Below are 15,541 nucleotides of genomic sequence, written 5' to 3' on the forward strand. Positions count from 1 at the left end.
ATAATTACAAAAAAATTTATAAATTTATTGTACAAATAGTAATTCAATCATAATCATTTTAATTTGGCTAATTTAATCATAATTTTTTTGATAATTTATCAATATAATAATTTCAACCAATTTTGTAAGGGAAATTGCTAATATAACAGTCCAATCAATGCCAACTATTCTCCGTGGAATATATGGCCACTAATATAGATAATTTTTGCAATAATTTAAATTTTCTGAGTTTTTTCTTTTTTTTTTTTCCCTAATTTCCTTAGCTAGTTGCCCTTCCACTGGTGAGGGCCAACAAAGGCCGCCTTCGCTGAGGTTGCTTGCCTTGACCAAATTTGGCCAGGCCACCCTCACTAAAGGCCAGCAAGAGTGACCTTCACTTCTGGTTGGCGGAGGATTGTTGAGGCCCGAGCAATTAGGTAAAGGGAAACAGGAAAAATTGGAAAGAAACGAAATAAAATAAGCCAAATTTCAATTTTAGAATTCAAAAAGATTGTCCACATCCGCACTGTTGGTGCATTGCCAACAAAATTTGATTGAAAAAACTAGATTGAACAATCATTAAAAGTTTTGGGATTTAATTGGCCAAATTTAAAAACTTAGGATTGAATTTTCATCTATACAATAAATTTATGACTTTTTTGTAATTGAATGCACGCCCTAAGCATCCTTGTATCTCATATCTTTTTTGATAACTATTAATATCCCTATTACTGTGCTGATGTGCATAATTTACACAACAACACACAACAATGTAGAGTTGATTGATTTCTGGGTAGATTGGTCCTTTGCTTTGAATCGGGAATCGACCTGACGGCTCTTGATTCCAAAATTTTGGAAACGAAAGCCAAATCAATAGGGACTGGTTTCACCCAACGTGGTTCTTGAGAAACGGGACAAAACACAGCCATCCACCTTTTGTTCTTTGGATGATTTAAAATATAAAAAAAAGGCCGCATGTCTTTTCCCTCACAAATTAATTGTGGGACACGTTTTAGGATGACTAAAAATTAACAAAAAAATAAAAATAATAATAATAAAGCCCAAGTGTGAGATCCTACATCAACTGGTGGGATTATATATAAATATATATACTTTACGGTTTATTATAACATATTCGGGATTGTTGAATAAAAAAGAAGAAATAAGTTAAGGTATTCAATAGTCTTGATTCAATTTGATTCCATCTTGAAATCACATTGGTTCCAATTTTAGGAATTAGAAACCGGACCGATTAATATGGGAATCATCCAAAACTGACTTGAATGGTGCTCACCCCTACAATAGCCACGTCATTGCTTCGGCAAACTAGTAGGTGTTTTCTTCTTTTATTGGATCTATTCTTAAAACTCCAACTCCTTTCTCCAACTTGAGTTGAGGGGATATTAGAGATAACTTGAATATTTCTTTGATGTATATTAAAGATAATTAGGATATTTCCTTTAATTCTCATTGTCTCTCAAGATATATTATTGTATTACTTTAATTCTCCGGTTCATGTATCTTTTCATAAGAACCCATTCAAATATTCAAAAATTTCACATTTCTCACGTTATCGCGTGGGGTTATCTAAGTTTTTCCAACAAAAAAAAGAAAAAAGCAAAACCTGAACCTACCCGTCTTCATCAATTGAAGAGAGAGAGAGAGAGAGAGAGAGAGAGAGAGAGAGAGAGTCTTTTAAGGAGTCTCTAGACCAGATTGAGTCAAGGGATCGATGAAGAATTATACCTAGAATAGTTCCCTTAAACCCCCCATTAGATTCACGATAAACATGCCCAATAAGGCATTATGTGCCTCGCACGAAATCAGATCTGAATGATTTTAAAAGGCCAGCCCTACGTGTCACGGGAGGTAACCATTACACGATTTTGTTGTTTTTAAACCTGTAAAGCTTTCGACCAAAAGAAAAATAAAAGCCTTTAAAGGTGGGGTACATGCGGGGAAATTTAAGGAATCAACATGGCTGGATTCGATTCCGGATGCGTTTTAGAGGAAGACACGCGATAAGTTCCGACTTTCAAAAGTTCAGAATCAGCCAGCACATGCTCGACTTTGGGATGTACCTTGCATCCTCTACCCTGAAAAGTGTTGTACCTTCTACAGGGACACCTGGTAGATTGCAAAATATTTTTAAAATGGACATTATTTGTAAAATAAACTATACCTAAGTTTTGTGATTTTATATCTCTTACTATACTCGCGAGGTTATATTATTATACTAAAAACATCAATTTTTCTACGCAACTAACGCACAGCGTCGTTATATTTTATGATATCAACCTATTCTATTAGTATTGATAGGGACATGCGTTCTTCATCGGGCAACATAAAGAAAGATATCACCCTTAAATAGCTAAATGGGGTCTCCCTCTCCCCTTGCCAATTAGGTTTTCCTATGATTGAAAGCCTTCGTGGGATTGGCTTACGTTTACACATTTGTGCGCTACAACTCACTCAATATTAATTATGATTTTGGGTCAAACTACATCAACTCACAAAACAATTGCGAGGTGTTCAATCTTTTGTCCATTCCAGATCCACCCGTACCATGTTCTCATTGAATGTTAATCATTGGAATTTAATAGTTTTCGTTAGTAAAACGTCATGGGGCCTCCAAAATTCGGCATGTAACCTAAGTTCCCGAGAGTCCCTTTCACACATTATTTGCAAACAGTAATGGAAGTTCGCAACCATCAGAAGTTATGCTATAGTCTTGCCATTTACACAGCAAAAGCCACCGTAATTAGGGAAGCTAGAACTTGAAAACTTTTAGCCCATAGTCACTAGTCGAATAAGCAATAATGGTACCGTACCATATGATCAATCACTTCACAGCTCACCAACTTTTCCATCGCCGAAAAACCGCATTGAAACCGGACTACTTTTGGGGGTGACACTCGGGTTTGGGAATTCCGTGAAAATGCCGTTTTCGCGTGGTCGCATCTGGAACTATATTGAAGCTTCACAGGATTTGGTAGGAGGACACAATAAGCAAGCGCGTCAGCTCACGTTTGGCGAAACCACCGCTTTTGTGAAAATCCTCATGTTGTCAACGCGATGCGTACGCCAAGCAACCGCACGATATGGTAAAAGGAGGAGAAACCACAGGGGTGAATGAATGTTGCCTGAGAAAATATCTTATCTCGACCCTCCTCCACCACCTGGCAAATCCCGAAACCACTTCCCGAGTTCCAACCATCCATGCATGCGAGCCGCAACAACCTCATTCATCGCCCAACCAAGAAACATAAATGCGCAAAAAGAACCCATCATTTTGTTCTGTACATGGTCATCACCCTTCTCGTCCTATCATGCCTCACGCAACCGCAAGGCGCATGTGCACGAGGCTTGAAGAACGAAAAAGCCAAAGCGGGGAGATGCCATGAACGCGCACGCACGAAACCTCTAGAGCTCTTCCACATGAAGGGCGCGCAAAGAAGAGCGCTACGAGACAAACAATTACCATTATAAAACAATAATACTAGAGAGAGAAGGGGGGAGGGCTAAATTAGGGCCGAGCCAGCAAGGCGTGTTTGGCTCGGGGTTTTTGAGTGCGTGGGGGAGTCAGCAAGCAGTGTTGGTTCGGGGTTTTTGAATGCGGGGGGGAGGAGAAAGAAAACGGCTAAAGGACAATGAAAAAATCGCGGAACCAAAGTGTAATTTTCGAAGAGGTCACGTGAACGAAGCATTACGCGGAGGACAGCTTAGCGGTGGGGAAGTAACGTAACAATGCTTCGCGCACCAATCACCACTCACGCCCGGGGGCGCGTGCCGCCGCCCCCGCGCCGCCCCAGAGGGCCTCCGCCGCGCGGCGGAGGAAATCGAAATATAATTGAAGGGAGGTACGGCCGGTCGCGTCCGCACGACTTTCGACCCCAACATTGTGGCGGAGGAGTCTGTACGGGCACGCGAGGAGGGAGGCACGTGGGGCGACGAGGAGGAGGGAAGGAGGAGGGGCTGCTGCTGCTGAGGTGGAGAGAATGATTTTGTGCTACGCTACCTACTAGTCCTCCACTTGTCATGCGAGCACTATGAATTCAATACGCATATTCTCTCTCTCTCTCTCTCTCTGTGGCGCGCATACACGCACACACGGCAACCCCCATTTTTCTCCTGTGCCTAGTGGGATGCAATATTGTGTGTGTGTGTGTATAAAGCCGAGCCATCCCTCGGATGGTTTTCATCGAAAGACGAAAGTTAGTGAGAGAGGCGGAGGAGAGGGAGGGAGAGAGAGAGAGAGAAAGAGAGAGAGAGCCAGGGTTTCTCTCCAAACCCTGCTTTCTTTTCTTGGTCTTTGCCTTGGAGAGAGGAGAGGATATCTCACGGTCGGAGGTGGAAAATGGACTTCTTGATCTTCATTTTCGGTATCCTAGGTAAAGAAGGAAGAAACCAGAAGCTGTTCGCCCCTCATTTCCATTTGCTTCTTCTTCTTCGCAATAATGCTGCTTGCTTGCGCCATTTCCTTTCATCCCATCCATCTTCATATGGTCTACATTCGTTTATTTTTTTTCCGCTTGATGAATCGTTCGTATTAGTATCTTTAGGATGATGGTTAGCAGGTCATTCTCTTCTTTTCTTCTTCTTTTCGTTTGGCAACTCTCTCTTCCAAAACCTCATTCTTTCTCTTTCTATCATTTGCAAAACACACGTGAAGCAACAACCAAAATCACAAAGAAAATGAGAAAATTTTTCCCGGTGCACTAATCTTGACACCACTCTTCACACGGTGTTTTTCTCTCTTTTGATGATACAAACCCCACTCGAAATCAAACCTCCAGCAACCTTTTCAGTCTCTTGGACTTTTGCCAACTTTTTCACAACCCTTTTGGCCATTTCCTCCGACGATTTTTGTTTTCACTCTAGCGCACTTTTAGAATTAGCTTTAAATGATGAAGCAGGTACGCTAGCGTCTGTCATAAACTTATGGGTCTGTCTTCAAGTTGTTGCAACTAACGTAGGATTTATATTGTCTCGAGTCGGTTTGCATTTCGTGGGAATTCATTCTTTTCATCTTTTGGCTATATTGTGTGTATACAAAGGTTATACAATGACATGTAATGTGATTTAGTTCGAGTTCTGTTCAACCACGCCGTATGTGCTCAGCACTTAGATTAGTAAATAACTGAGGTTGTTTTTCTTCTTCTTTAATTTTAACCCTAGCAAAAAGAGCATTTTCATTTGCATCGCGCTTGCACAAAATAATCTAACGTTTGTGCTTTTCTTTTGCATTCGATGATAGGAAACATTGTCTCGTTCTTCGTCTTCTTGGCTCCAGTGTAAGTAATCATGTTTTTCTTTGAAGTTCTTTGCCTTCACTAGGATGAAGATAGTCTTTTTTTTTTTTATCCCAATACAATAACTACTGATTCTTTTTCTCCTCCTATTGCAGGCCGACATTTTACAGAATCTACAAGAACAAATCGACCGAGGAATTCCAATCGATACCATATTTGGTCGCTCTATTCAGCTCCATGCTCTGGCTTTACTACGCATTCCTCAAAGGACACTCCTTCCTTCTCATCACCATTAACTCCTTTGGATGCGTCATAGAGATGGTGTACATTGCCATCTACATTGCTTATGCGCTGGGAGCTGCTAGGGTACGTATTAATCATTAGACGATGCAATGCTCATATTCCAATCACACAATGAACCAATAAGCTTGCTAGGAAACTTTTTTTGGGGATTCACGTGATCTATACAATGAAAGGAAATACGTTCGACAAGAAAAGAACTGAAATTTTAAGGATACAATAAATCCCAGTGATAGTTTACGATTGACTGGGTTAACCAAATGTGTTTTGCGGTCTCCATCCTTGCCATCTAAAAGCTCTCTTTTTCCCCTATATCTCTAACTATCCTGTGTTTGTTCTGACTTAATGATTTTGATTACTGCAGAACTCCACAATCAAGCTCTTTGCTCTGATGAACATGGGATTGTTCCCTCTCCTAATTCTCATCACACACTTCATTCCAAACGATGATGCACGTGCCACGGTGTTCGGATGGATCTGCACGACAATTTCCGTGAGCGTCTTCGCAGCGCCATTAAGCATTGTGGTGCGCACTTAAAAAATCCAATCTTTCTCTTCTCAAATTCTCATATCTAATCAAGGAAAACGCATTTTAATCTTCTCTCTCTCTTTTTCCCTATTTTGGTCTTCTTAGGCACGAGTTGTGCGAACGAAGAGCGTGGAGTTCATGCCCTTCTCTCTGTCGTTCTTTCTAACGTTGAGCGCCATCATGTGGTTCGGCTACGGTTTCTTCCAAAAGGACTGGTGCATTATGGTAAGGGATCCCCATTTTCGAAAAATTAAATCAACGATCGTTAAGGATCACTTTACTTTGTATTTGAAGTGTATGTTCTGTTGTAATGTGCATTGGGTTAGTGTAGGTCCAAATATTTGTTCAGCATCACTTTTGGGTTCGGCTAAATTTTCTATATAACATGTTGCGTTGGCACGTCATTAATGGGCTAATAAGACTAATTAAATTTTCAAGAAAAGCTAATAAGAGCATATGCGGGTCCCATGTCCATAACATATGTATACATTCTGTGTGATTAGACTTTTCTCTTCAAGTTGTTCGGGTAGGATGAATTTATGTAATTATTTAGCATGGTAATAATTTTCGGTTTTTTTTCTTCATATTATACCGTTATCTAATTTCTTGCATTGAGTTCATAATATCTATTTTTAGAAAAAAAAAAAGGTTAAATAATATCGACCAAGTGGGACACGTTATTAATAATTATGATTATTGGAGGATCGAAAACTTTATATTTGAAAAATGGACCGATGTGAGAATATTTAACAAAACTTAAGTACATGACTTTGGGAAAAAAAATTGATGTGAGATTTAAGATTCTCGAATGGTCAATCGATGTAAATACATAAATCCAATATATTTATAACTGTTACGGATGAAGATTATGTGATGAATGCGAATACACGTCATCAAGCATATCGATATTGAGCCTTGGGGCAGACTAGAACGTTTTGTCAAGTTTTAACATAAGTTTCGGCCGAACTTAAAGAATATTCTTGACCTTGACATGCAGATACCGAATGTCGTGGGCTTTGTCTTGGGACTGTCTCAAATGGTCTTGTACGGATACTACAGAAATATCGTGGACACGAAGCCCCCGCAAGACCCCGCCAAAATCGTCGCTCACCCCTCCTCAGGAGTCTCTGAAGCCCAACCCGTCACCATTAAAATCGCACCCACCATCGACGGCGGTGAAGCCCGAGCGGATGAGTAACAGTCACAGCCATCACAACTGCCGAAGGATGCCGTGGAAGTGGTAGTTTCTGGCGATGACCCGGGGTCTGATCAACCAAGTTAAGTTTGCTCAAGCCCAACTTACCATCGATTGGGGCTTTAATTAAGAATGTGAAGGCTCAAATTTGCGTCAATGTATCCTCCTCTCCATAGTGATCCTATGTGCTCTATCTATAGTGATCCTATGTGCTTTATCGATATCTCTCTCTATCTGTCTCTCTTGTTCGGTTGGTATGCAATTGTATGAAGAAGAAAGTGCTCTGACAATCTCTCAGAAGTGTATTCATCATTCAGTTTGCCGATTAATGAACAAGTTAACTACTAGTACATTCGATGATGCCTGGGCTGAATTTTCTAATTGCCTAATCTCACTTGAATACCGCGGTTGGATAGAACTGACCTATTGTTCCATTTATCAGATGATGCTTCTGATATAGCAAGCGTTTTACTTGAAAATGCAGGCGAATCCTGCTCAGAATAAACTTACAAGATCCAGCAGAAGCATCACAAGAATCTCTCTCTCTCTCTCTTCCTGCTCAGAATAAACTTACAAGATCCAGCAGAAGCATCACAAGAATCTCTCTCTCTCTCTCTCTCTCTCTCTCTCTCTCTCTATTCTCGATCTAGATTGCTGTCCTAGCAACGATATACACATAAGTCTTCTTCCCCCAGGTTTCAACAAGAGCGTAAACAGAGAATGGAGAGATAGAACCTGAAAAGTGCGAGTTAAGGTAGTGGGGACCGATTCTTGCTAATTCGACCACAATCTCTCCACTCATTCTGTTCGGCAGAATGGAATATGCACGACACAACATGAATGCCCTGTTTTGCTTCGTATGGTTCACAGAAAGCAAGTGAAGAGGCTCAAGGAGCGAACGAAGCAGGAAATTCTCGATCAAGACAACACGCCATTAGATCCATCGAAACCGCCTTGAGCGTTCTGCCTCGCCAATTCTCTCCCCACACTTTCGCCTTGGTGACAGGCCTTCCTCTATTCATGTCCCCTGGAGAATTGTTCTTTCCGGACACTGCGAAGCTGAGCCCAGGCCCTCCAGCATCCTCAAAACTCTTTCCATTCCAAAAGCACCTAAACATACTTCTGAAAGGAAGAAGTCCAAATGAGATGGGATTCATGGTCATGCAACAAGAGACATAAATCAAACTAGAATCACCCTTGTTACACGGTTCTGTTACCCTTAGAGACGTCAGATTTGACAGTAAATTGTCCCGTCATTGCATACTCCGGAGCAAAATATCCATTAGTGCCCCTGACCCTAGTAAAAACATGTGATCTGTCCCCTGGAGAAAATGAAATTTGCTGTGATGAAGCTTTTCGTGGAAAATAGGATTTTTATGCAAAGCACATAGTATTGGTAAACAACTTGCAAAAATAATTATTGCAAGAAAAAAATAAAATTAGAAAAGAAAATAAGAAAGGAGAACGGCAGGCCGCCTAGGTTGTACGACCCTAGGCGACAAGATGGAGCTCGAGCAACTTAGGGACTAGTCACGAATGTTGACCCAGCCATGATCAACTATGCCTTTGTCCAAGCAGTTTAATGTAATCTCTAGTTATGAAGTAATAGAAAGATAACGTTATGTACCAAAATTTAAGGAACTACATTGAATAAATTAAAAGTTCAAGGACCATATTGTACATTGAGCCAAAGTTCAGAAATCATATTGAATAAATTAAAATTTTACTTATCAAATTATACATTGAGTCAAAGTCGATAGATTGTTTATATTATTATCCCAAAAAACTTCATTAAGTCCCCGACTCAATCCATATACAATTGAATGAAGAAGAAAGTGCTAAAGGCAATATCTCGAAAGATATAAATCCTTCTGTTATCAAATCAAAGATTGAGTTAATTACTAGTATATTCGAACCCGATTCTTATGTTATCTAATTAAAGATCCAGTTAATTACTAGTATATTCGAACCCATCCTAGTCGATGATGCTCGTGCTGCGGTTGGGTAGAACTAACCTATTGTTCCATTTTATTGGATGGCCCCTCTGATATCGCAAGCAATTTTAGTTGAAATCCATGCCCAGGAAGAGAGTCAAACAAACATAGTCCAAGCCTTGATCTATGCTCATGTCCCTGCTCTTCAGCAGCACGGCTTTGGTCCCGGTAACAGCCATCAGGGACTTGGAAGCAATCGCTGTGCGCAAAATAGAACCAACCTTTCTCAGAAAATGAGAACAGAGCATTAAAACTAGAAACAACTCCGCCTCCTCAAAAGATTTACCAATGCAAGAAACTTTTCTAGTCCCCAATCCAACATATAGTATTACCCAAAATGAGAACTTTTTATTTTCCACCTGCAACTTGCTGTTATCTATTTCTGCAAGGATATACTCAATGATTTGATGACCTCGATAGGCAAGATTTTTTCCCCACAACCTCGTTTCAACAAAAAATGCACATTGCCGGTCTGCAATTGAAGGGTAACTAGCAATTTTAACAAAGAAAAACAATGACCCAGCATCTTCAGTATACTATCCTAAACCGATAAAAGTTCCAAGTGAAGGACAAATACACCCATCGTACATACAAATAGAGCAAAAAATACAGGTGTTTCGATTAGCCTTGAAGAAATGGATAAGTGGAGCCCTTCTAATCTAAATGGTAACTCTATCCTTCATTACACTGAGAGAATGTCAAGAGAGTCTAAAATTGGTAAACTGAAGACAATCAATGTGAACTAAACCCAAAATTTAGTCTGTCAGTTTATCGATTTGGGTTCAGTTTAACCAAGCCATTCAACCATATCCAACTTCAATCTCGATTTGCTTATTCTCAAAACTGCTAAATTAGACTCCTATACCAAAAAGAAAAAAAGTAGATGCCTTGAAAGAGCCAAAGTCGATGTGGTGTATCCAAAATAACTCCAATTATCTTGGCACCACTGGGTTCAAACTCTATGAATGAAGAGCGCGGTCTGCTCACCATTGCCAGGGTCTATTGTGAAAAAGGAAAACTAAGATAAGACTGGGAACCTTCCACACTTTGATAATTTGAAGCCATACTAATTGTTCTCCCATAGTTTCTCTCTTTCGCTGCAAAACCAAGAAACGCCTCCTTCGGCTCCCAGCATCCTAGTCATGACCATCTCGCCAATGCCTGATCCTTACTGCTTCAATCTTTACATTTGAATTACGATCACATACTAATCCCGCACAGCTTTACAATAATTTCAAACATTCAAACCGGTCTTAAATCCGTTTCTTATGTAGTGTCAAGTAAGGTGCTCGACATAGAATTCCACATCACTGGGAAACACCTCCAAATCATTGATTTGGAATCGGAAAGGTGTCCATTAGAATCCCAATCAAACCCAGCATATAATTTATCTAATAACTAAAAGTTCCAAGACTCAGCCTAACTTACAATTCCCACCGAAATGCTAAACCATGAAAGCGGGATCGGTCTATTTAACTCTGATAGGAATAATTCAATGTCATATACAATGATCACTAATGCAATCAGTAAACGCTGCGTACGGTATTTCAGCATATGAATTATATTCCAGCAAAAAGATAACTTTATTCGCTTTGAGAAACCAAGATACTAGAATCTGAAACTACTTACCCTCAGCGATGACTCTCACTCCATCATCCAATTCGCGCTTCGACCCGAAAACCCGAGAAGCCAGCCCCAGCTCCTTCGCCTCCGAGCCCGACACCCTCCGACCCGTCAAGGCCAGCTCCATCGCGTTCCCGTACCCCACGATGCTCGGCAACCTCTGGAGCGTCCCGAGGTCGGCGATGATCGCCAGGTCCACCTCCTTCACCGAGAAGAACGCGTCCTCCGTGCAGTACCTCACGTCGCACGCGGTGGCCACGTCGACGCCGCCCCCGACGCACGCCCCGTGGAAGGCGGCGATCACCGGCTTGCGGCACCGCTCGATGGCCGTCACCGCGTCCTGCGGCGACTTGATTGGCCGGCGCCGGAGAGGACGAGGACGAGGGCGTCGGGGTTGCGGTCGAGGGAGGAGAGGGCGAGGGGGAGCTCGGCGAAGGAGTCGAGGGAGAGAGCGTTGCGGGAGGAAGGGTGGTTGAGGCGGAGGTGGAAGACGGCAGAGCCGGGTCTGGCTCGGACGATTTCCAGGGTCTTGAATTTCTCCATTTTCCGGTCGAGGAAGACGATGAAGATCGGGAAAGGGACGAGGTTTCTCAGCTCACCTCGGAGCTTGGAGAAGGAACGGGTCGCTTTGTTTGTCGGGACTGTTCTTTTTGGGCCGAGCCCGGTAGACCGTGGGCCGGGCAAGGGCTGAGCCGGATTCGGGTCGGTTTTTTGGGTTAGACATATATCTTGCGCGAAATGCTCACTTCAAGTTATTTAGGAGGAATGTAACCTCGTACTCTGAGTTTATATATATATATTACACATTGAGAGAATGTTGATTGATATATACATAACAAGATGATTGTAGAGAAGGCGAATGACGATGATGCATAAATTCCGCAGGTCCTCATAAAGTCAATTCTTAAATTTCATTGCTAGTAATTTGTCCTTTCTAAAGGGGAAAAATAATTGTTACTTTTTAACCCCCTTGATTAGCACGGTTGGTTGAGGTGCCGTGATTTTTAGCTTATGAACTGGAGAGTGGAGATCACTTGTTCGAATCCCACAAGCTATAAATAAGAAGTTTTTGACTGAATGTTACTATCCACCAAAACAAGAGATCTGAATTTAATCAGTCTATGAGATTTCGAGATATTCTCATGGATTTCTAGGTAATTTTTCTATTTGCTTAATTTATTGATTTTGTATATCATAACAAATTTAGTAAGGATCATTGAAAAGTTAGATGATTAGATGTGATTAACTCATGCCTAGGTGACTCCATTGACGTCAAGATTATATGAACGGATTAATGGTGGTGCGTCTAACTACTACAAGAAACACAAGTGACAACAGAAGTAGTTAAATCGATTGGGGAAATGAAAAGTGATGAATATGGCTGCCAAAAAAAAAAAAAATACAAAGTGCCTCTCTCATTTTGCGGAGGCTGGCAAAGTTTCATTGATCCTAAATCTGAGTTTTGGCAAAATTGCAGTCTTAATTCTTAAACATCTTTTTATAGAAGTTGCAAGCAAACCCTTCCCAATATCAATTCCTTAATTTTTCCCATCAATTTAAGATTTCAAGTAATTATCCATGTTAATTAACATGTCACATGTCCTTTATTTTTGGGATTTTAACAAGATTTGTATTCATGCAGTCTTCCTTTATCTATAAATTTTGAACTTTTGAATTAAAGTTTCTAACTTTGGACTATTACATCCATAATGAGCAAGTACTTAATGAATGTGTTATATGTACTAAATGTGTTATATGTACTAAATTGCACCGGGGCCTTACATCGAATGAGACCTATTGGATACGACAATCATGATCCTAATTCAAAACTAGTTCAAAGCATGTTCTTGATGGAAAAATTATAAAATAAAATAAATATTATAAACGTACTATATATATGCCAATTTAGTCTTAAAACTTCTAATTGACCAATTTCGTCTTACATAATTTGAGATTTGTCAAGTTTGGCTAAAAATAGCTAACATGGGCACTAGCTGTTTGACGTGGCAAATTGGCCAACACTGACAGGGAAAAGTTTTCTTTTTCCCCTGAATTTTTTGAATTTTTATACTTTTTTATTTCTATATTTTACTTCTTCTTTTTTAATTTCCCTTCGTCAGTCTATAGGCTTATCGGTCATAATGAAGGTGTCATCTCCATTCGTCTTAGGTCTCCTAGGGGCAGACAATGAGTGATCTTGAATTGTTGACAAACTCTGTCCATCATGGCACTGTCCAAGTTGGGCACATTATCTGTGATGATTTCGTGAGGAATCCCATATCGATAGATTCTGTTGCAATTGAAAATTTTCACTACTCAAGCTTTTTGAATAGTTCTGTAGGATGCTGCCTTGATCCATCATAACCTCATGAGACTAGTGCCATCAAGGGTCAGATGGCGACCCTCGCCGGCCCACAATAAAAAAAAGATACAAAATAAAAGAAAAAAATGAAAATTTATAATAAAAAAATTGCAAAAATTGTTCATTTCACTTAGGACGGATGGTGTCCACTTAAATAATTATTAGTAAAAATTAGTTGGAATAACTACATTAGTAAATTATCAAAATATTTAAATTTAAATTTGTCAAATTAAAATGTTTGTAACTGAATTGAAATACGTATAGTAGATTTAAGAATTTTTTGATAACTATCCCTATTTTTATCCCTGTTCACTAATTTAAATATATGTACACATCATCCTTCTAAGCTAGCAAAACATGCCGTGATGCACGTTTTCAACACATGCAGGTTGTTTTTAATAGCTTATTTAAGTGTGGACGAAATAACTTTTTTCTTTAAAAAAAAAAAAAGAGAGTTGAAAGAAGGCCCGCAGAGCAAAAACAAGGGATAGTCAAAAACAATTAAAGGCTGCTTTTCAAGAAAAAATCTTAGAAAGAGGACATTTATTCGCTCATATTCTCTTGATGTTGCAAAGAAAATCTAAATTGACCTTCGGCCAGATTGAATTTTTGCAGAAATATTTCTTTGTATAATGTTTTTGTTTGTGATAACTTATGAATTTATCATGACATTTCATTGTTAAAAAAGGATAAAATTGACACTTTTTGCAAATCTTAATTAGGAAAAATCATATTATCCCTGTTAGAAAGTTAAACAAACAAAATCAAGTCATTAGTTGGAGGGAAACAGTGTGTTTATAAAGAGCATATAAAATTAGTTATCAAGCAATGTAAGATATTTCAATATCTCCTCTCATGTGCAAGCCTAATTAGAAGTGGCATGTGGAATTTGACTAATGGGGTGGACACACAATGTGAAAGGGATAGTACTTGCCTATAATACCATGTCAAAAAAGTCAACCCAAATGCTTAAGTAACTAGATGGAGTGAGACAATAATAAAGAGTATATAAGACCCGCTATCAAATGATGTAAGATATTTTGACACATCATCTCACATGCAAGCTAGGTTATGAGCGGCACATGGAATTTGATTAACGGGGTGAACACACACATGAAAGGAATATCACTTGACTCCGATACCATATTATAAAATTTAACCTAATAGTTTAAACTATTAAGTGGAGGAAGACCAATTGCCTATCAAAAGCATATAAAATCAATTGTTAAAACCTACATGCAAGTGGGATAAGGAGTAGTGCGTCAAATTTGATTAATGGGTGGATATCCCTTGACTTTGGTACCATGTTAAAAAGTCCAATAAAAAACTTAAACTATTAAGTGAAGGGAAATCAAATGTATAAAGAGCATATAAAGCCTATTGTCAAGCGATATAAAATATCTCAACATTCAATCTTATGTGCAAGCTAGATTATGAGCGGCTCACGTGAAAGGAATAACATTTGGCTCTAATATCACGTTAGAAAGTTCAATCAAAATCTTAAACTTTTAAATAGAGGGAGAGCATATGTATATAAAGAGTATATAAAATTCATTGTTTAGCAATGTGGACATTTCAACAATCCCAAAATCTCTCATAAATTCTAAACTTCATTTTATCTTGCCCTTCTTACATCATATTGAGTCCATTTCTTAAATAATTCGACTCACATGGTTCCTCTTTTTAACTATTGATTTTCAAGTTTTGCACATAATCTTTGTTCCTTTTTCGGGGGGAATATAATTTTTCTTTTTGGAAAAATCCAAGTATATAATGATTTTACAACATAACTACATCATATCCAACTCTATTTTTCTTTTCAAAACACTTAATGATATACACTTCCAAAATTATTTGTGCTTGGGATGGATCTAAAGTACTCTCTAGACCTTTTATTGCAACCAGAACAATTGCACAATGTAGCATGTCAAAAGCATAAAATTGAGATAATTACAAAAAAAAAAAGTCATAAATTTATTGTACGAATACCAATTCAATCATAATCATTCTAATTTGGCTAATTTAATCATAATATTTTTTTATAATTTACCAATATAATAATTTCAACCAATTTTGTAAGGGAAATTGCTAATATGACGGTCCAATCAATGCCAACTGTTCTCTGTGGAACAACTGGCCACTAATATAGATAATTATTTTAATTTTCTGAGTTTTTTCTTTTTTTTCTTTTTTCCCTAATTTCCTTAGCTAGTTGCCCTTCCATTGGTGAGGACTGACAAAGGCTACCTTCGCTGAGGTTGCCTTAGCCAAATTTGGCCAGGCTACCCTCATCAAAGGCCGGCAAGG

At 39.1% G+C, this 15,541-nt stretch overlaps 1 protein-coding gene and 1 pseudogene across 1 annotated transcript; one reads left to right on the plus strand and one right to left on the minus strand.

Annotated features, from left to right (window-relative positions):
- Positions 1-4,336: 4,336 nt before the first annotated feature.
- LOC120287453 (bidirectional sugar transporter SWEET15-like) lies at positions 4,337-7,258 on the plus strand. The gene is made up of 6 exons (XM_039300258.1): positions 4,337-4,370; positions 5,237-5,273; positions 5,387-5,597; positions 5,896-6,057; positions 6,166-6,285; positions 7,058-7,258. The coding sequence occupies exons 1-6, from the start codon at positions 4,337-4,339 to the stop codon at positions 7,256-7,258; spliced, it is 765 nt and encodes a 254-aa protein (XP_039156192.1).
- Positions 7,259-7,663: 405 nt separating this feature from the next.
- Positions 7,664-11,468, minus strand: LOC104415642 (annotated as a pseudogene).
- Positions 11,469-15,541: the final 4,073 nt, after the last annotated feature.

The sequence above is a fragment of the Eucalyptus grandis genome, chromosome 8 (assembly GCF_016545825.1).
Source record: "Eucalyptus grandis isolate ANBG69807.140 chromosome 8, ASM1654582v1, whole genome shotgun sequence".
In the NCBI taxonomy this organism is placed as follows: Eukaryota; Viridiplantae; Streptophyta; class Magnoliopsida; order Myrtales; family Myrtaceae; genus Eucalyptus; species Eucalyptus grandis.